Source organism: Prionailurus bengalensis, chromosome A2 (genome assembly GCF_016509475.1).
Source record: "Prionailurus bengalensis isolate Pbe53 chromosome A2, Fcat_Pben_1.1_paternal_pri, whole genome shotgun sequence".
NCBI classification, from domain to species: Eukaryota; Metazoa; Chordata; class Mammalia; order Carnivora; family Felidae; genus Prionailurus; species Prionailurus bengalensis.
This window is the reverse complement of record NC_057348.1, coordinates 3,444,617-3,465,818: the sequence shown is the minus strand read 5'-3', so window position 1 is coordinate 3,465,818 and position 21,202 is coordinate 3,444,617. Positions and strand designations below refer to the sequence as shown.

The window sequence follows — 21,202 nt, the reverse complement described above, 5'->3', positions numbered from 1 at the left end:
CAGGAAATAAAGGATAGTGAACGTGGGCTGAGGATTTGGCAGAAATTGCAGACATCTTCGAAACGCTGCTCTGAGTCCTAATGACACGCGATGTCTCCAGAATGGTTGCGTTAGAGTTCTGTCGCGCCCCCCCCCCCCCGCCCCCCATCTTCTCCGGAGGGCCTGAGCTATAACGAGAAGCCTTTGTGTGCTACCGGGTTACTCGGTCGAGTGTAGGCAAGGCCGCCAGAGGAAGGGTGGTTGTGACGCCACGCGTTCGGGGAGGGAGGCGTCTGTCACCCGGCTTCCCCCGCTGGGCCCTGAGGCCTCCGGCCGCTCTCTCTTGTCGCCCTCTCAGTGCCTGGGCTATGTTCCTGGACCGGCCCCAGCAGCGGCTCCAGCTTGTCCTCCTCCCCCCGGCCCTGTTCATCCCCGCCACCGAGGATGAGCAGGAACGGGTGGCCTTGGCCAGAGCGGTGCCCAGGAACGTCCAGCCGCACGTGGTGTACGAGGAGGTCACCGACGTGTGGATCAACGTAAGCGTGGGGAGACGCCGGGTGCTGCGCCCCGCCCGGGCCCCCAGATCCCCGGCTGGGCGGGGCGGGGCGGGGCGGGGCCGGGGCCGGGGCGGGGCCGGGGCGGGGCCGGGGCAGGGCAGCGGGCCGAGTTCGCCTTCCACGGACCACGGACGGACGCACGGACGCCTGGCCACGCAGCGGCGGCGGCCCGCCCCCTGACGCACGTTCCGCCTTCTGCCCCGGCAGGTTCATGACATCTTCTACCCGTTCCCCCAGTCCGAGGGAGACGGCGAGCTCTGCTTCCTCCGTGCCAACGAGTGCAAGACCGGCTTCTGCCACTTGTACAAGGTCACCGCCATCTTAAAGCCCGGCGGCTACGACTGGAGTGAGCCCTTCAGCCCCGGGGAAGGTGAGCAAAGCCCGACTGACCCGCCCCGTGAGCGTGAGCGGTCCGCGAAGGGGCGGGGGTGGGAGGAGTCAGAAAGCCAGCCTCTGTGGAACATCTTTCGAGGCCTGGCAGGGGCGGCCTGGCAGGGGCGGCCTGGCAGGGGCGGCCTGGCAGGGGCGGCCTGGCAGGGGCGGCCTGGCAGGGGCGGCCTGGCAGGGGCGGCCTGGCAGGGGCGGCCTGGCAGGGGTTCTCGCAGCCGACCGTCTGTTCATCCGGTCGGTAGCGTGTATTCAGCGCCGACCACGTGCCAGGCCCTTCTCACACCAGGGGCGGGCACACCACGGCCACAGATCCAATCCGGCCCACTGCCCGTTTTTGCAAATAAAGTTTTATTGGCACACGGTCGCGCTTATTCATTTGCAGGCTGTCTGTGGCTGATGTCATGCCGCGATGACAGAGTTGAGTAGGGTGGCGGCAGTGTGACATATGTCTTGCATCGCTGAAAACGTGCTGTTTGGCCCCTTGTGGGAAAAGCGGCCGACCCCTGCTCTAGGTGCCAGGGGTATGAATCTAAAGAGAGAAAGGACAGTCCCTGCTCTTGTGGAACTCTCTAGTGGAGGAGGGTGGGCAGTCATCCAAAAACAAGTGAAGACCTTACCTCGGGGTGAGTGTGGGAGCACGTGCAGCGGGACAGGAGGTTAGAGAGTGAGGGGCCTTCTTTCTAGCGGGGGGGTCAGAGGGACGTCTCTGCCGACGGGTCACGCGCAGAGACCCGGAACAGGGGGCCGAGGCAGCCACACAGATCATTCCAGGTGGAGGGCACAGCCTGTGCAGAGGTCCTGGGGCAGCAGCTGCCTGGCCTGGTGGACACAGCAAGGAGGCCCGTGTGGCTGGAGAAGAGTGAGCTGGGGGAGGGAGGGAGGAGGGGGCCAGGGCACGGTGCACCGGGCCTTGGGGGCCTCAGGGAGGACTTGGGCTTTTACCACTGACCTCACATCAGTTTAAGCGGTTCCTGGGGTTGCTGTGTGGAGTGCAGCCAGGATGGGTCAGGGCAGCAGGCTGGGCCGACCCAGGCGGATGCGATCCTGGATGCACTTTGACCTCTGAGTCAGCAGTCTGCCGGTGGATTGGATGTAGGGTCTGAGAGAGAAAGCGGAAGGTTTTTGGAGTGTCAGCGTGAGACAGACAGAGTGTGGGAGGGACAGATTTAGGAGAGAGACGTCCAGTTGGGGTTTGGATGTGTTCACGTCAGTGCCCGGGACTGGACATGCTGTGTGGGCAGGTCTGCGTGCCTGGAGTCCCAGGGAGCAGAAGGATACCCGCAGCGGGTATGCGGGGGTCCTCACGCAGATGGCATCTCGGCCTCGGGACGGGGTGGGGAAGCAGCGTGGGCTGAGAGCCAGCCAGAGCCCCTCCGGCACCCCACCCCCGGCCACTGCGGACGCTGGGCCGGGTGGTCCTCAGCGAGGACGTCGTAGGCTCTGTTGGGGGCTGAGCGGCATCCCTGACCCCCCCCCCGCCCACTCAGTGCCGGGAGCCCCCCTCGTGACGGCCCCAGACGTCCCCGACATCGCCCAGTGTCCCCCAGTGTAGAGTCAGCTCCCGCACAGGGAATGGAGGCCTGAGAGCGTGTGGTGTCCGGGGAGCCACGCCTGAGCGTCAGGAACAGGCGAAGCCTCGAACTGATGGGCCTCGAGTAAGACGGCAACAGAGGAGTGACTGCTGTCTCGGGGACCTGTCACTGCTGTCACTCGGGGTGCAACACAGCGCGGGCTGGCTAGGCCATCCCGAAGGCGGGCTTCCTGTGGCTCACTGCTCATGAGCTTTCCCGCCGTGTGTCCCTCTGACTTGGCCGCCACCACCTGATGTGAGCTCGGGAGCCTTCGCTTGGAACAGCCTCATTCCTGCCTGTGGTGGTCGCTGGGTGGAGCTCGTGGCAGGTGCCCCTCAGGGACCTCCTGCCTTTGCAGTGGGCACGCCAGCTCTCCCTCCCACCCCGTGCGGCCCGCCTGGTCCCCAGCTCACGCTTACCATCGCGTGGCTCGTGCCTGCTAGGCGGCCGTTGGGTAGCCGAGAAGGCGAGACCTCGGTCACCTTGGACCAGAAGGCATGAGTTCTTGAAAGTTGCCATCAGGGCGCCTGGGGAAGAGGAGGGAAGGTCAGGAGCCTGGGGCGCCAGCCAGAAGTGGGATGCCGGCTGGGGCAGTGTGTCCAGGCCGCACGAGGGGCCCTTCGCGGCAGAGGGTCCCACGAGAGAGGGCCGAGCAGGTGTGGTGGGCAGCCCCTCCACTGAGAAGTGTGGCCTTGAACCCGGAAGGCTGAGAGGATGTGGCAGCCGGGAGGGCGGCGCATGGCCAGGCGTCAGCGGGTGCGCCGGGTCCTTCCCCAAGGGGCAGGGCTCCAGCGGCGGCCACGAGAGGTTCCACTCCCCGCCCTGCACCCGCTCCCTGCAGGCCCGACGCCGGACGGGCTCCGGTAAGGATCTGAAGGAGCGAAAAGTCAGCCGTGCCCAGCCTCCGCGAGTGGGGACCCCAGATCCAGCTGTGACCAATCTCTGGGCCCAGATCTCTGCAGCAGGAGTCGCTGTCTGCCGGGCCTCTGTCAGGCAGGCCCGGCATGAAACCGCCGTCACTCGTAAACCGTCTTAATAAATTTGTAACGCGTGCCCACTAGCATCCGTAGTTATTTACCTGATGGAAATTCAAAAGTGAGATCTACCAAAACAACAAAAACTCCAAAGGTCTGTCATAGGATCTCAGCTGAGCCTTTGCTCAGCCCAAGTGTTCTAATCAAGACCTCATTCTCCAAAACCTAACACATTCTGAGAGGTCACCGGACGAGAGTCCAGAAGTCGCTGGTTTGGCCCGTGCCGGGTTCTAAAATCGGTGCTTCCGGTAAAAACGCAGAGGTCTGGTTTCCCCCGGGAGGTGCCAGCACCCTGCACTGGCCCCGCACCTTACCGTGTCCCAGGCTCGGCTGGCTCGGCCTCGCCTCCCTCCTCCCTCCTGGCCCCGGCCGCCTGGGCTCCGGTGGAGTTTGGCTTCAGTGCCTTTGCGTCCCCTTCACGGCTTCCTGGGCCCCTTTCACCTCTTCCTCTCCTTACTTGCAGATGAATTTAAGTGCCCCATCAAGGAGGAGATCGCGCTGACTAGCGGCGAGTGGGAGGTTTTGGCAAGGCACGGCTCCAAGGTACCAGAATCTCTTTGCAACCCTCCCCGCCCGCCCTGCACGCACGCTTGTATACACACACGTGCACAGACACACGCGTGCGCACGCTTCAGCTGCCCTGCCGACCCCGTGTGCCTGTGGCTTCTCTCTTCCCTCCTGGCTGCGTCCTCCTCCTGCTCTGCTCCGCTCGGCTCCATCCACGGCCCCGTCCACGGCTCCCGCGGGCCCAGGGCCGCGGGGCTCCGCTTCCGGCCAGCCGGAGACAGCCCTGGTCCGGGAATCGGGGGCTGCTCTGTGCACCTGTTGCATCCCGTTAGCCTTCCCCCGCTCCATGAGGCCACCTCTCCCTGGGAGAGCAGCTTATGGGACACTTGTCCTGCAGCTTCTGGCCATCATAAGGACGTGGCAGGACTTGCCTCTGACCAAATCTTCACCTGGGTCCAGTTCTACAAAATTCCAAATGTTATGGAGAAACCTCTTTTTTTTTAGTGTTTGTTTTAGTGTTTTATCTTATTTTTGGGGGTGAGAGAGAGAGAGCGTGCGTGAGCACACAGAGGTGGGGGAGGGGCAGAGAGACAGGGAGACGCAGAATCCGAAGCAGGCTCCAGGCCCCGAGCCGTCAGCACAGAGCCCGACGCGGGGCTTGAACTCATGAACCGTGAAATCGTGACCTGAGTCAAAGTCGGACGCCTAACGGACTGGGCCACCTAGGTGCCCCAGCTTTTACGTTTTATTTATTTTTAAGTTTTTTATAAGTTTATTTAGTTTGAGAGTGAGAGAGAGCAAGCAAGAGCGGGTTAGGGGCAGGGAGAGAGAGGGAGAGAATCCGAGGCCGGCTCCATGCCATCAGCGCAGAGCCCGACGCGGGGCTCGAGCCCACGAACCGCGAGATCATGACCCGAGCCGAAGTCGGATGCTCAACCGACCGAGCCACCCGGGCCTTTCAGTGGAGAGAGCTCTTAATCAGACTTCCTGTGTCCCTTCTTCACACCAGCATAAGTGCCTCCTGGACCAAAAGCAGACGTGAGAGATGTTAGCACACGTGCGTGCCTCACAGGGCTGTCCGTGCAGCCGCAGTGGTTAGTGAGCACTTGAGTGAGCAAGCGAGGAGTGACGTGGATAGGTCCAGGTCCCTTAGACACGGGCGTTGATGAGAGCATGACCTCCCCCGCCCGCGGACCCCTCCACTGACTTGGAAGGACGCCCCTGTGGATTGTTGGAAGGAAGCCAGTGGGGACGCCACGTGGTACGTGCGGTCCTGATTCTGTCAGATTTCACGCCCCGCTCTGACTTGCGAGGCGAGGTCGGAGGGCCGGGTGCCAGGAAGTCGGGTGCCTCGTTGGCTCTGCTACGGTCAATGCACGCGAAGAGGTGCCTCCTGCCTCTCGGCAGCCGGGAGCGAACACTCAGTTCGTCGTCTGTGAAATGGGACCATCAGAGAGCTCTGGTCTGCTCGCGTTTACAGCAGAGTCTCTGCCCCCAGCGGGGCGTCCCGAGCGCCGTGGGGCATCAGCAGCCTCCCCAGCCCCAGCCGCCCCAGGTGTGACAACCACAGAGGTCCCCGGACATCGCCGGATGTCCCCTGAGGGGACTTGAGCCGGAAGCCCCCGGCGCAGCGTCTGGCGGACCCACCAGCCAGGATTCTCCCTTTCCTCTGCCGCTGGGGGCGTTACGGTGTTTGCTCGCCTGGGTTTTTACCCAGAAATTTAAAAAAAAGCAAAAAAAAAAAAAAAAGCCGCGGCAACTCTTGATGTTATTTTTAACTGAAGTGTGGTTGACGACACAGCAGCGTTTAAGACTTACAAAGGGAAGGGAGGGCCTCTCGCGTCCCTTCCGGAGGGTCTGTGCCGCCCGTGCTGTTTGGGGACCTGGGAGGGTCCCGAGCGCCCCCTTTGTGTGCCTCGTCTCACGTGGTCCTTGTGACAAAACCGGCGAATGACTGCAGGTGCCTGGGGGTTTTCCGACGACGCCCTGTGTTTCTAGAAAACGTGCATTTGTTTTGAGAGGATGCACCAATGGATACGTCGTGTTTGTTGTGCGGACTGAACCGTTCCGAGTGACCCTGCGTTTGCAAATCCCCTCACTGGCCTCACCCCAGACTCCCCGTAACCTCTTCCCCGCGGAGGTGACCGACCACGGTGGAAACCCCGGCAGATCTTTTCTGTTTGCACACGGCTCCACAGGACATCGTTTTAGGGGCTACGCAGGGTGTTTTTTGTTGTTTTTTGTTTGTTTTAGAAAATACGGTTTTACGCGGCCACGGAGCATTGTGCCGTAATTTTGAAAGCGATCTGTACTCGGGGATGTTCGAGCCGTTGTCTTTTTTTTAGTATTAAGAACACAGCAAAGCCCTCTGGAACAGTTCCGGGAACATACTTGCTGCATCAGAGGACACACTTTTTTAAGGGTTTTGCCTCCGTGTTACCAGGTCGCTGGGTTGTTTCCTGCTTTCCCCGGAGGCCTCACCATGTCAACGTCACACTGGAGTCTGATGGGCGTTCACCCAGGAAGCAGGCGGGGGGGGGGGGGGGGTGCCACTTCTTCACCCTGAGCACCTGGGTCCAAAGGGCGGGCTGACCCCTTGGGGGACCAGGCTTGGGGACTGGGGGGCCCTCAGGCAAGGCCAGCCCCTCCCTCAGCCCCTGTCCCAGGCCCTGTGCCCTCTGCTTCTGCGTCTCTGTCTGGGGTTGGCATTCCGACTTCAAGTCCTCCCAGAGGACACCTGGCGAGCTTGGCGAGGTCGCTGTCCGCTCCTGCCCCACCAGGTCCGAGAGGCGCTTCTCTCCTAGAAAGCTCTTCTCCAGCTGGTGGGCTAAAGAAACTGGGGAGAGGGCGAGTCTCCCATCCCCAGAACTCTGGGCCCTCCCTGTGGGGGCAGGGAGAAGAGCGTGGGTCTCTCCGCCGGGCATCGGCCCCCTCCCCCAGCCACTGCGGGAGCAAAGGCCTGGGAAGTTCAGGGTCCGGCCTGGGGCTGCTTCACGAGGAGCCCCTGTGTCCCCACAGATCTGGGTCAACGAGGAGACGAAGCTGGTGTACTTCCAAGGTACGAAGGACACGCCCCTGGAGCACCACCTGTACGTGGTCAGCTATGAGTCGGCGGGCGAGATCGTGCGCCTCACCACACCCGGCTTCTCCCACAGCTGCTCCATGAGCCAGGTGGGCACTCCCCCGACGTGCCTGATGGCACCATTCTTGCCCCCCCCCCCCCCCCGCCTTAACCTGTGGGAACGTTCTAGAAAGTCAGCCAGGTGGGCACTCCCCCGACATCGTTGATGGCACCATTCTTGCCCCCCTCCTTTAGCCTGTGGGAACGTTCTAGAAAGTCAGCCAGGTGGGCACTCCCCCGACATGCTAGATGGCAGCATTACTGCCCCACCCCCTTAGCCTGTGGGAACGTTCTAGAAAGTCAGGCCGTGAACGTGCACAGGGCTACTTCCAGTCCAGGGCAAGCGTTTGGTAGTTTGCCGGCTGTAGAGCCAGCGACGTGAGCACGCTCTGGCATCGGAAGCATCTGGGTGTGACCCTGGGTCCATCAGTTACCACGGGGGGGGGGGGGGGGGGGGGGGGAGGGGGGAGGGTGGGGGAGGGTGTGCCCTTGGCCAGAGGACCAATTCCTCTTGGCCTCAGTTTGCTTACCTGTGAAATGGGGGTGCTGGTAATAGCGCCCCTCTCGCGGGGGCAGAGGAGTTTGAAGCTTAAACAAGTGAGCACCCAGGGCAAAGACAGCAAATAGGTTGGTGGGTGACGGGGGGCGGGGAAGGACGCTGGTGTCGTGCGGTGCTCAGCGCCCCGTCCCGCCTACAGAACTTCGACATGTTCATCAGCCACTACAGCAGCGTGGGCACGCCGCCCTGCGTGCACGTCTATAAGCTGAGCGGCCCCGATGACGACCCTCTGCACAAGCAGCCCCGGTTCTGGGCCAGCATGATGGAGGCGGCCAGTGAGTAGCCCCACATCCCCGGGGACTTTGACCGAGGCCCCCACCCCTGCCAGGAGCCTCGGCTTGCCCATCTGTGAAATGGGATGTGACCCTCTCAAGTAACACCGATGAGAGGGGGCCGTCCCGGCAGCCTCGAGGCCACGAGGGGCTGGCCCCTCCCCGGAGCCCTGAGAGCTCCTCACTGGGCATTGCCGGTGGCCCTGACTGTCCCGTGGGGCCTGCCACCTGGACAGCGTCTCATTTCTGTGCTGCAGTTAAGGACGACACAGCACAGGGCGCAGATTCCGCTCACGACCAGCTGCCACACACGGGCAGGCCCTGTGCGGGGCGTCCTCACCCGTGGGCAGCTGTCTCCGAGGGCACCTGCACGGGGCACGTGTCCCGAAGGCTTTGTGTGTGGTGGAGCCGGGGGCGGGGGCGCGAGCACGGCCTCGGGGGACATGAGGCATCTTGCCGGTTTGCCCGGGAGCCCGCAGGGTGGCCCCAGAGCCCAATGCTGGCTGTGGAATCCTAGGCAAGGCGGTCAGGCTCCCTCAGATGTGTCCCTTCTCTATGAAATGGCACGATGGCAGGCGGTCCCTAGGAAGAAGGCCTTAATATTCCGTACCTCGCCTGGCACACGGGAATCACTCGCTAAAAAAGACACCCTTGCCTGACCCCAGAGCTGCCGTCTGCTAGATTTCCAGAACATTCTAGGTAATGAGAATCCCTGGTGTTTGTGGGCTGGAAAGCATCTTGTTACCTCGTCACGCTCTGGGACCGGCTCGGTCCGTGACGCGCCCCACATCACCACGGACGTGACGGAGCAGGGACCCTGGTCCCGGTTTCACCGACGGGGACACCCAGGGGAGGATGGGTCCTACCGGGACACACGGCACAGCAGTGGGGACGGCAGTGGCAAGTCAGGTGTCCCGGCCCCGGGCTTGCAGGCGGGTGGACCGAGGCACCATGTCCCGAAACTCCCGATCTTGCCATGTTTGTAGACCGTCTCTGTGAGAAGTCGGCACGCCGTGGCCCGGGAGCCAGGTCTGGCTGCTCCCGGTCGCTTAGGTACCGCGTTAGGGCCGCAACAGCAAAGCTGTGTGTGTAGGTAAGACACGGAGACAAGAATACTTAGCATCTGACCCTTCACGCGGAGCAGTTGCCGGCCCCCAACCTACCTTACAGTTGACTCGGTTTTCTTTTTAAATTGTCTTCCTCTGTCTGCCACCTCAGTAAACTTGCGAGCTAAGCTGAAAAGATTTTGCCGCACTGTCACGATTGGAAAACCGGTGTTGCTTTGCAAAACCAAAGGTGAAAGTCAGAGAAGCAGACGATTAAAACTGGCTGCTACTCAGATCCCAGGGGTGGCGTTGACACCCCCACAGGAGGTCAGATGAGCGGGTGTCAGGGGGCTGTACCCCGGGCACACTCCCAGGACCAGAGTCCCCTCGGGCCCTCGGATTGTCATTTAAACTGTCAGGAAGCACAGAAGGCGCCCTCTGCAGCTGAGGGCCGGCCAGCGGAGCGTGGGTTTCGGCCAGCGTGCTTCGCGGGCGCCCCCGGCCCGAGGAGCCATAGCCGCTGTGTCTCTGCAGGCTGCCCCCCGGATTACGTGCCCCCCGAAATCTTCCATTTCCACACGCGGTCGGACGTGCGGCTCTACGGCATGATCTACAAGCCACACGCCGTGCAGCCAGGAAAGAAGCACCCCACTGTCCTCTTTGTATATGGAGGCCCCCAGGTGGGTGCCAGCCCTGCTCCCCACACCCCCCCTTCCTTCGTGCCAGGACCTGGGCACCAGCCAGGCCAAAGAAGGGTTAGTGCACGGAGGCCCCGTCCCCAGTGGCTACACGGGATCCTTGGGTCTCTGCACACCCCACCCTCCCATGCAGCCCCCCTTCCCCTTCCGCCTGCTGATGTTCCCTTGTCCCTCTGGGAAACCCCGCTAGCACCCGTGTGTCCTTCTGGCCCACCTGCCCAGCAGTGACCCCCTCTCACCCCTGGTCACCAGCTTGGGGACAGAGGTGGCCCTGGGCCCAGTTCTCCAACAAGGGGACAAGACAGGCCCAGGTGGCCGGGTTGGAATTGGGGTCCATCTAAGACAGCAGTTCTCACCCGGGGGTGTTCCGTCCCCCAGGGGATATTTGGCGATGTCTAGGGACATTTGTAGTCATCACAGCTGGGGGTGGGGGCCTGGGTCAGTCAACACCCTGCGGCCCCTGACATGGCCCCCCGTGACGGAGACCGATAAGGCTCCGGACGTCAGCAGGGCCAAAACGAGGAACTGGATGAAGTCAGGTGACTCAGGGAACACGGCTGTCTGGCACGACAGCTCTCGTCTGTTTTCTTAGAGGGAACTACAGGGTAGAAAGAGGGCAGACTGTGGCTCAAGAAATCAGGGAGTAATTCCAGGGAAGGCCGGCGGCAGAGGCCCTGGCCGAGGAGGGAGCCCGAGCGGGGCTTTCCCTTCTGTTTTCCTGAGCACGGGCTCGGGGCAGAGTGGGCCCGTCTGACCTGCTCCCCCGTGGCTAGAACCCCTCCAGGGCCGTCCGCAGCCTGGACAGCAAAGTACAGGAGCCCCGATGAGGCTGTGAGACCCCCCCGGCCCCGGCCCACCGGCCTCCGGCCCCTCCCGCTTGGTGTCACGCACTGGGTGCCTCTCCGCTCGTCCAAAGCTCCATGGCCCCTCCTCGCCTTCCCCTCACAGGTGCAGCTGGTAAACAACTCCTTCAAAGGCATCAAGTATTTGCGGCTCAACACGCTGGCATCCCTGGGCTATGCCGTGGTCGTGATCGATGGCAGGGGCTCGTGTCAGCGGGGGCTTCGGTTCGAAGGAGCCCTGAAAAACCAAATGGTAACGTCTCTTCGTGGTCTCTCCGGGCCTTTCTGCGTGGTGAGGGGAGCCCTGGGGTGTGGGGGCGGCCCCGGGGCCCCTCCCCGAGGGCGGGCCTGGCTGGGATGCCAGGAATAAGCAGGGCAGCCTTTTGGAGCCTGGGAAGATGTCCACTTTGGTGCTCTCCTTTGAGCGGCACCCCACGGGCACATCCCGCCTGGTGCCCGAGGCCCAGATGAGCCAGACACATCAGCACGGGCCCCATCGGCAGGACGTCCCAAGGGCTGGACCAGCCGGGGGCTGGTGGCTATAGAAGCGGTACTGATGGTGACGGCGGCGGTGGTGACGATGGCGAGAATGATAATGGTGGTGGTGATGATGGTGGTGATGATGGGAACGGCGGTGGTGAAGACAGGAGCGATGGCAGTGGTGGTGATGAGGAATGAGAGGATGGGAATGATGGCGGTGGTGGTGGTGATGGAGATGATGAAGGTGATGTTCACCGAGCCCTTAGCAGGTGGCAGCCTCTGAGTGCAGGACACTCAGCGTCCCGTTTCCTCTTTGTGCCCACTGTGAAATGGGCCCTATCACGCCGACATCCTGTTTTAGGGATTAGGAGACAGAGGCCCAGAGAACGGATGTGACTTTCTCAGAGCCAGCCAGGCAGAGGCAGGGCAGGGCTGGCGCCGGGCCCGTCTGGCCGCCCCCCCAGAGAGCGGGTTCGAACAGGGTCTGGAGAGAGGGGTAGCTTCCAGAGACCCGTCTCTGGTCCACAAGGGACGGAGGCGGGACGGCAGGGCGCACGTGCGGGAGGAGTCCTCTGAGAGGTGCCTGGCCTCATCCCTCAGGGCCAGGTGGAGATCGAGGACCAGGTCGAGGGCTTGCAGTTCGTGGCCGAGAAGTACGGCTTCGTCGACCTGAGCCGGGTTGCCATCCACGGGTGGTCGTACGGAGGCTTCCTCTCGCTCATGGGGCTGATCCATAAGCCCCAAGTGTTCAAGGTGGGTGCCGCACCGTCCCCCCCCCCCGTTTGCTGGCACCCTCCCGTGCCCCTCGGAACCCGCCCCCCCTGGAGAGGCATCTCGGCAGGGGCCTTGCCACGTGGCTGTTTCTCCCCGCAGCAGCCCCGTGGGGCCGAGCCCCCCTCCTCATTGCCCGCCACTGCTGACCCCAGGATGGCATCCGGCTGCACAAAACCCCACCAGCAGCTCTCTGTGGGAGGCTGAGCCCGGGACCCCGGCCTCGGATGGGCAGAGGTGGGGCATGGTGTGAAGAGCGTCGGGGGAGGGGCCCCCAGGCCGGCGGCGCTGACAGGGCACCGCGGGGCGGCGATGAGGAGGAGGAGGAGGCAGGAAGGCGGTGGGACCGGGGAGGGGCCGATCCCGGCCTGAACGTACTCGTTCAGCTCACCCGCCCTCCCTCGACGGCGCTCGATCCACGATCCACGGGGGCGCACGGTCTGAGGGCCCCCCCCGCCAGTCCCCCGTGCATGCCCGTTCCTCACGTCCTTCGGGGGAGGCCCCGGGACAGCCGGCAGGCGAGCGAGGGCTCCCGAGACCTGACCTGTGCGTGTGTGTGTCTCCTCTCCTCTCCTCTCTCTCTCTCTCTCTCTTCTCTCCCTCTCCCTCCCCCCGCCCCTCTCTGTCTCTCCAACCCCACTCTGTCCACTGTGGCCCTCAGGTGGCCATCGCGGGCGCCCCGGTCACAGTCTGGATGGCCTACGACACCGGCTACACTGAGCGCTACATGGACGTCCCGGAGAACAACCAGCTCGGCTACGAGGCGGGTTCTGTGGCTCTGCACGTGGAGAAGCTGCCCAATGAGTAAGGCCCCGCCCGCTCCAGCCTTCTGGGTCACCAAGGCCCCCCCCCACCCCCCCGCTTTCTCTCCCACCACCCCTCCCCGGCCCCTGCCGTTTCTGTGTCCAGGAGGCCGCCCCAGGCCGGTCCTCCACGAAGCTGGGTGTCCACGGTGCCTCCCGCATTGGCGGCTCCCGCCCCCTTGAGGGCCTCCCTGCTTGCTGCCTACCGAGGCAGGTGGGCACCCGGGTGCTCTTGGAGGGAGGAGGCCTCGGCCCTACCCTCAGAATGATGGAAAGAAGGCCCTAGAGTCCCACTGCCTTGCACACGTGGGCCTCCCTCCCTCCCCAAGCACGTGTCCCGCTGTGGGGCCATCAGTCGGTCTTGAACCTGATCGGTCTCTGTTCTGTGGGACTTGACGTGCGGTGGTTCAGGACACAAGTCCACGTGGTTGTAACATCCGGGTCCGTGGGACCGGCTTAGACGCACCGAGTCACGCTTTGCTAGTGGCCCTTCTCTGAAGGAAGGAACTGTGTCGCCACCTTCTGGTGTGGCTCTGTCTGGTGAACGGCTGCCCTGGGCCCACGCCTTAGTGCCGGGCACTCCAAGCAGGCTGACCCCACCTGGGCCCCCTGTCCCGGTGAGGCTGCTCTCCTCGGTCTGGAGTGTGGTCCGGGCTCCCTGGGGACAGCCAAGCTGGAACCCCAGTGCTCTGGGCCTGTGCCGCCCAGTACGGAAGCCGGGAGCCGTATGTGGCCACTGAATCTAAGCTCGCGTTTGTCCACAGCCACCGAACGAATAACTCCATCGAGGCAGATTGGTGGTTGTGGGAGGCCGGGTTGGGGGAGGGGGGGGGGGGCTTTGCCAGAACTGGATGCAGGTGGCCGTCACACAACGCTGGGAATGCGCCAAATGCCCCTGAATCGTTCAGTTTAAAATGAGGTATTTTTAGGTTACGTGAACTTCACTTCAATAAGTTAGTTTTTAAAATCCACTTAAAAAAAACAAGCCAACAAACTACTGTTCCTTGGCCACTCTTGCCACATTTTAAGTGCTCGGGAGCCACATGTGGTGATGACTGTGATAACCGCATTCGGTAGGGCAGGTCTAGAACATTCCATCGTCCCACAGCACCGTGGGGCAGCACTGCTCTAAAAACTTCCCCGTAGCTCAGGGCATTCCACACGGAGAGCCCACACACCCGCGCCCCTCCTTGCCCGGGAGGAGGCGAGGGAGTCTCCAGACCCACCTGTGCCCCCGGTGCCCTCGCGCTCTCCTGGCCGCCCCTGGGGCCGAGTGTGTGAAGGGGGTCCCACCAGACCCTCACTCAGCCTTGTCTTCCAGGCCCAACCGCCTGCTGATCCTGCACGGCTTCCTGGATGAGAACGTGCACTTTTTCCACACAAACTTCCTCGTCTCCCAGCTGATCCGAGCCGGAAAACCTTACCAGCTCCAGGTGGGTGGCCCCTCCCCCCAGATGGCCTCCTCCAACCTTCCCCAGGCCCCGTGTCCCCCGCGTCCATTCAGCGGTCACTACTGATCACTGATGGTGCCCGGGGCCACGCTGCCCTCAGTGCCGGGCACGCCGAGGGGACAGGCCAGACCCACCCCAGCCCAGGCCGGTGGAGAGAGGCCGGTGTTCTGAAAATCCTCGCTCACACGCCATTTTATCTGGAACCGAGAAACGGTACAGGGTGCTGAAAGCATCTGTGTGTGACTGGGCTCAGAGAAGCGCTCCCCCAGGAGGGGACGTTTGAGGGTGCTAGAGAGTAGGGACGGGATTCAGCCTGGTGGGGCGGTGGGGGCGGTGGGCAGACACCAGGCTCAGGACGCTCGCTGTCAGAGACAGCAGCGCGGGGCGAAAGACCAGGGTGGATGGAGGGAGCAGGAGAGCAGTTGGGGCCAAGGCGGGGCAGAGGGCGGCCCCTCTGGCGAGGGGTGGGGTTTGGGGCAGCAGGCTTCCGCGGCTTATAAGGGGCCAGGGGGTTGGAGGTGGGGGGCGGGGCTTCAGTGGTGGAGGCGGGGCCTCGGCTGGATTTTGATCAAAGGGTGGGGAGAGGTGTCAGCCAGCTTCCGGAGTGACCAGCCTCTGGCTGCCTTGTGGACAGGGGCCCATGGGAACCAGAGGGACGTGAGCCATAGGCCGTTGTCCCAGCAGGAAAGGGGCCGGCTGAGCGAGTGGGAGGCCTGGTAGACTCAGGAGGAGTTGGGGAGGTGAGAGGGACAGATTTTATCACAGGCTGCCACCACCCCAGATGCCTCCACGCGCCCTGTCCTCGGGGAGTGCCCGTGTTGCCAGTTCAACAGATGGGGAAACTGAGGGCCACAGGGCAGTGGGGACGGGCCATAGGGACCTGTGGCTGGGCATGCCTTTCCAGACAGGGCCGGAGGGCAGGCAGAGCTCACTCTTGGGAGGCCCCACCAGCCGCACACACGCCACACAAACAGACCAGAGGCAGCTGCATATCAGGGTAAGGCAGGGCCAGGATGAAACCTCAACTGTCTTTTTTTTTTTTTTTGAGAGAGAGAGAGTGCACACACACGTACACACAAGCAGGGAAGGGACGGGGGAGAGAGAGAATCTCAAGCAGGCTTCACCGTCAGCGAGGAACCCGGTGCGGGGCTTGATCTCACGACTGGGAAATCGTGACCCAAGTGGAAATCAAAGGTGGACGCTTAACCGACTGAGCCGCCCAGGTGCCCCCTCACACATCCTTCCTGAGCGTGAGACCCTGAGCCGGGCGGCTGGGATGGCTTCCGTGTGTGGCCATAGGTGAGGCTACGAGGGCCACATGGCTTCTCTCGGGAGAGCGTTGAGCACACAGGTGGGCCCGTAGTCCTGTACCCCTGCCTCCCCGGGAGAAGCTGGAGGCGAGCTGAGACACTCCACGGGGATGGGAGCCTGGCAGCTTGTGAAGGAGGCGGGACGCACCCCCTTTTGTTTCACAGTTGGCTGGGAGCCTGGTGGGGCCCTCCGTGTTCACACATCACACTTGTCCCAGGCCAGGCCCGGGGCACAGCGGGGAATGCACAGACCCCTCTCCCTGCCCTCACAGCCAAGGGGAGGAAGAAGTGACCAGGCAGCCAGGACCCAGGCTGGTGTGAAGGGTCTGTCACAGGCAGTGCTGGTGCCCGAAGTGTGGAAGGAGTGAGGCCTGGGAGGACGTGGGGAGGCAGGTCTTGATGTCAGGCTGGCAGGTCCTTGCGGAGCTCTGAGCTGGGGACAGTATGATCAGAGTCGGGCTTCATTCAGGGATGGATTAAAGAAGGCAAGGAAGGAGGAGGGGAGACCCCTGGGCACTTGGACATATTCTAGGGTAGTGAGCTGGGGCAGTGGCCATGGGCCTGGAGAGGAAAGGATAGTTCGGTTCACAAACCTGCCTTGCCGGCAGGAAGATGTGACGAACAGGCCCCCGGCCCTGACACCAGCCAGCCCTGTCCCACTTGAGACCAGGGTTGGGTACTTTGGGAGAGTCTGGAGCAGGTTTCAAAGCTGTCCCGTGAATCCCCATGGTCTGAGGCCTGTTCGAGTGCCAGGGCCCTCATTTCGTGGTCAGAAGCAAGGCCCGAAGGCCTGTCGCCGTCCACCCTAGGGCCTGGATGTCAGCTCCACCACGTCTCAAGGACCGGGTGATTCCTTAGGTGTGGCCCTTGGCACCAACATGTCACTGCCCCCTGTGGGGATAATGCCTCCTCGGGTGGTAAGACAAGGCCTGGGGCGGGACGCCTGTCCTGGGGGCCTCGGTACTTCCGGTGAAGTCGAAGTGGCCCCAGTGGACAGCAGCAAGTGTCCCTGAGACCTGCTGCAGCGCCCCTCTGTGTCCCCAGGTTTGGGGGGCAGCTCCTACCTTGGGGGCAGATACTCGGCGGGTGGAGCCTGGAGCTTGGGGAGCCCTGGAAAGCACCTGCGGAGAAAGGCCCGAGTTCTTCTTCCGGTTTATTTTGGGGGTGGGGCTGCCGTCAGGGAGCTCGGCAGGGGCCCAGGGTTGCACAGCACGTGGGTGGCGGAGGGGGATTGGAACCCAGGTCCGCGAGCCCAGCGTACCTGCTCTTTCGTCTCCACGACCCCCCAGGAGCCCAGGGCCGGAGCGGGGAACACAGGATGCCGGGGTGGGTCAGCACCTGGGGCAGAGTCCCTCCGTGCCACCAGCCCTGCCTCCTCTGTCCCCCCAGATCTACCCCAACGAGAGACACAGCATCCGCTGCCCCGAGTCCGGCGAGCACTATGAAGTCACGCTGCTGCACTTTCTACAGGAGTACCTCTGAGCCCCGCGCCCCGGGGCCTGCACATTCAGAGCACAAGTGGCTTTGCCGCCGCCACCGCAGGGGGAGCTGGCGGGAGGGGCCGAGTGGCACCCGAAGGCCCCTCCACTCGGCGCCTCCTCCCGCCGCCCCCGCTGGCCAGCCCCGCCCCGGGGCCTCCGCCTTCGCCGCCCCCGCGCCTTTTCTCATTGTTTTAATGCTCCTGGCTGTTTTGCCTGCTGCTTCGCGGTGGCCAGGACGGCGAGATGAGGCCCGCGTCCCAGAGGCGCGTCCTCAAGCCATCCCCTCCTCTCCACGCTGTCCGGGAGCCCCGACTCCGCCGCGCACGGGGCGGGGGGTGTGGAGGGGGGCGAAGACCCTGGGGGGACCGGGCCTCCGTCGCGGGGCCTCCCCACCCGGTCCCCGGCCCGGCCCAGGCCCGCAGCGCGCCGGCCGCCACCGAAGCATGCGACTGCCTTGCCCTCCAGCCCCGCCCACCTCATGTCGCGTTCTGTTGGGGGGGGGGGGGGGCACGCTTCTGACGACTATTTAAGAGACCGAGCAGAGCAGAGGGTGCCTAAACCGGGGATGGGGTCCGCCGCCAGCCCCGGGCGGGCTCCCGTCCTCTCCCGGCCCGGAGCGGGGAGCCTCCTGCCCGGCTCGGAAGCGCGCGCAGACCGGGGGCTCCGGGCTTGGGACGGAGCCGCCCCCGCCTCAGGGTTCGCCTTCCCCCTCCCCTCCCCTCCCCGCCAAGACTCCTGCGGGGGGGGGGGGCGGGCGAAAAGGAAAACAAAAGAAGCAAAAAAAAAAAAAAAAAAAAAAAACCAACAAAACAAAAACCACACACACAAACGAAAACCCCCACCGGAAACGAACCACCTCTACATATTATGGAAAGAAAATATTTTTGTCGATTCTTATTCTTTTATAATTATGCGTGTAAGAAGTAGACTCATTAAACAATTCCGGACGGACGCGCTGCCACCTGCCTAAGGTTCCTTCCCAGCCCCGGGGCCGCTGATGGCTGTGCCTCTGCCTGGGCGGGTCCCGGGAGGCGACGGAGCCGCGAGCTGCCCGGGCTGGAGGGTGCCCCGCCCCCATCAGACTGGTCCCGTCGAGGACAGCCGCGGGGTCCTGATGCAGCCACTGCAAGTCGCCTAGGGACCCAGCCCAGGATGTCACGGCCGGCCTGGTCCAGCCCACAGGCTTCCTCAGGGCCACAGCGTAGGCCAAGGTGCAAGTCCTTCTGGCGGTCACTCTGCCCTGGCCGCCTTCACTTCCTTTGGTGCCTGTGTTTGTCCAGAGGCTTGACTCCGCGGTTGGGGCATCGGGAAATGCCGACCTAGGAGGGCAGGCCGTTCCCCTCTCACGTCTGACCCAGGGAGACCGGAGACTGCCTGAGCAGGTGGCACTCTGGTACATGAGTTCCTAACAGCAGGATGACCTTTCCTTGCGCCTTCACCCTCTCCATATTTGGGAAGCCCCGCTTTTATTTTTAATGGCTTAAAAAGTATAATAAAACTTGAGTGCAAAAGCATATATAGAGGAAAGATGCCTTCGCTCCAGACAGGGAATCACATCCCAGTCTCTATTTTTTAATACCTGTATTCTATTCCTGCTTATGAATGTGCCATAATTTATTTTGCCAGGCACCTATCAAGGGGTAACAGGTTATTCGGGGCTTTCTGAATCCACATAAATCAGGGGTCAACAGACTTCCTCTGTAAAAGGCCAGAGAGTAAATATTTTCGGCTTTGCAGGCCAGACCGGTACAACTACTCTGCTCTCTTGGCCCCAGAGCAGCCACAGACAATATGTAAATGTGTGGGTTTGGCTGCATGCCGATAAAACCTTCTTTAGGAAGCCAGGCAGCTGACCAGATTGAACCCCCAGGCTGTGGTTGGCCAGCCCCCAGTATAAGTGATAACTGTTAACAGTCTTATACATACTTTGGGCATATGTTTGAGTTTATAGGGGTAACTTCCTAGAACTATCCAAAGGCGTATTCGATTTTAGTTTCGAGTATTGCCGAATTGCCTTCCAAAGAGAACACCTCAATGTAAACTTTTCCAATAAGGGTGAAGTACGCCCGTGTCTCCATTTCTTCACCAGAACCACCTGTTAGTCAATTATTTTTTGATCTTTGCCCGTGAGGTGTGTTATCTGCGGCCATATTTTCATGTTCTAAGATACCTGTTTACTAGTGACCATTTGCCCACCTTTCTTTTGATCTATTGGCCTCAACGATGTGTGGACACTCTTTTTTTTTTTTTAATTTTTTTTTTCAACATTTATTTATTTTTGGGACAGAGAGAGACAGAGCATTGGCGGGGGAGGGGCAGAGAGAGAGGGAGACACAGAATCGGAAACAGGCTCCGGGCTCTGAGCCGTCAGCCCAGAGCCCGACGCGGGGCTCGAACTCCCGGACCGCGAGATCGCGACCTGGCTGAAGTCGGACGCTTAACCGACTGCGCCACCCAGGTGCCCCTGGACACTCTTTATGTATGCAGGAAATCAGTCCCTTGTCATCCATGTTGCAAACTGAACTGTGTTGTCGATCTCCGTGTGTTTTGCAGATAGGAAGCTCAGCCAGTGAATGTTTTAAAAAATCAGTCCTGGGAATAAGTAGTCTTTCACTTAAAGTGAAGGAGGGGACGGGTCACAAGTCACAGAATAACAGAACCGGTGGGAAAGGACACTGGGCGTGCTCCAGGAGCCTTGACAGCTGGAAACCTGCATTTGTCTCAAAGCAGGAACTCTTCGTCGGAAACCTCTACCCCTGCCTCCCACAGTCAGTACTCAAGATTGTCGTGAGACAGCATCCATTGGCCAAACTCCAGTCAGTCACATTCCTACCCTGACAGTGAAGCCCGGAAGTGTCAGTGGGGTGCCAACAGGAAGGAGGGATGGGTGAAGGCCAGCTACAAGAGGACAAGTGTCCGCTGGCCGAAAGTCTCGGTCGCGGAGGTGGCAGGGAGGGGCATCTGTTTCTTCTAGGCTGATACGTGGGCCACTCTTCTCCACCACTGGCGGGGGATCCGTCAGAGGGAGGGTGCCCGGTACTGTCTTGGCTTTCCTGCTGGAAAAGTTCCTGTCTTCCCTAACTGGCAGGAACCCACACGTGATGGACACGAAAGCCTGTGTCCTGCTGGTTGAAGCTCTTTCCCGGTTTGTCATTTGCCTAACAGGTTTGTGGTGTTTCAACACACACAGAAAACAAAAACACACAAAAACTTTAACTCCGGACACACAGGAAGTTGTGAAAATAGTACAGAGAATCCCAGGTACCCTCCATCCAGCTCACATCTTACCTAACCCTGGGCCATTGTCAAAATCAGGAAACTGACACGAGTGCAGTGCAATTAACTAGACTCTATTCCTGATTTGGATTTTATCAGCTTTTACATGTGCTGGCTGGTGAGAGCGTGTGTGTGTGTGTGTGTGTGTGTGTGTGTGTCTTTTCCTTTCTGTCGCCCGCATAGATTCCTGTAACCAACACCCCAATCATAATACAAAACTGTTTGTTCTCCAGAAAGGAGCTCCTCCGTGCATCCCGGTTATATCCACACCCACCCCATTTATGGTGTCCTGAGCAGAGAGAGAGATGTCCACTGACATTTGTGTCATCAAATGGTTTCGTTAAGGACTGCCAGAGTTCATGTCATGATTAAAAAGCAGGATCTCTGGAATCATGTTTATTTTTTCTTTCAATCTCTCCAGTATGTAGGGGTTTTTTTTTGTTTTTTTGTTTTTTTTAGGCAAAAAGGAAAACACGCACGCGCCAACCTACCTCTCTTCGGTAGGAGACTCAAACAGCACACAGTTGAAGCATCTTGTTAGCAACGGCACATGGCCGCTAACTGAATCCTTCACAGTGAGGGGCTGAAGGTCAAACACAGCAGGGGAGGTAATGGGGAAGACATCAACGGAACCGGAACATGCTCTGTGAAACACAGCAAGACTGTGATCATCTGGTTTCTGGAGCCAATTTCCTTTCAAAGGGTCCAGAGCAGGCAGCTGCAAGGAGAAAGAGATTTCTTCAAGCAAACAGGTATCCCAAGTCAGGCCAGGCTGCCCATTCCCTGAAAATGGCCTTCACCCTCTCGAGGCCCCGAAAGTTGGCACTCGAGCTCAGCTTAGGGGCAACCTGTGAGATTTTCTTTCTGGATTCTGTTCTCTCAAGTCAGGAAGGACCAGGGAAACGAGAGTTTAATCCTGGACCCTCTGGCCCTCACCATTGTGGTGCTTCCTCGGAAACTCAAGCCATGTATGACCAAAAAAATTGGGGGGGGAAAGCTACGATTCAGAGTCCTTGTAAAAAATGTCACCTGCATGTTCTGTTAATTAGCCTGA

At 61.2% G+C, this 21,202-nt stretch overlaps 1 protein-coding gene and 1 long non-coding RNA gene across 9 annotated transcripts in view; one reads left to right on the top strand and one right to left on the bottom strand.

The window, feature by feature from the left end:
* DPP9 (dipeptidyl peptidase 9) overlaps positions 1 to 18,386 on the top strand; it is a 41,011-nt gene extending 22,625 nt beyond the window's left edge. For 5 of the 8 annotated variants that reach the window (XM_043586239.1, XM_043586246.1, XM_043586245.1 and 2 more), the window contains 11 exons: positions 338 to 515; positions 744 to 906; positions 3,995 to 4,074; positions 7,057 to 7,209; positions 7,858 to 7,993; positions 9,571 to 9,716; positions 10,683 to 10,829; positions 11,657 to 11,809; positions 12,489 to 12,631; positions 13,952 to 14,063; positions 16,781 to 18,386. In XM_043586239.1, coding sequence (XP_043442174.1) covers positions 338 to 515; positions 744 to 906; positions 3,995 to 4,074; positions 7,057 to 7,209; positions 7,858 to 7,993; positions 9,571 to 9,716; positions 10,683 to 10,829; positions 11,657 to 11,809; positions 12,489 to 12,631; positions 13,952 to 14,063; positions 16,781 to 16,873 — 1,504 coding nt within the window. In that variant the 3' untranslated portion in view covers positions 16,874 to 18,386. Of the gene's footprint in view, positions 1 to 337; positions 516 to 743; positions 907 to 3,994; positions 4,075 to 7,056; positions 7,210 to 7,857; positions 7,994 to 9,570; positions 9,717 to 10,682; positions 10,830 to 11,656; positions 11,810 to 11,929; positions 12,065 to 12,488; positions 12,632 to 13,951; positions 14,064 to 16,780 lie in introns of those variants that run through there. The other 3 variants (XM_043586241.1, XM_043586240.1, XR_006298214.1) reach the window with 3 other exon arrangements.
* LOC122486737 lies at positions 1,123 to 3,029 on the bottom strand. The gene is made up of 3 exons (XR_006298215.1): positions 2,917 to 3,029; positions 1,544 to 2,025; positions 1,123 to 1,455 (listed from the first exon to the last, which is right to left on the bottom strand). It is a non-coding gene; the product is annotated as an uncharacterized LOC122486737 (long non-coding RNA).
* Positions 18,387 to 21,202: the final 2,816 nt, after the last annotated feature.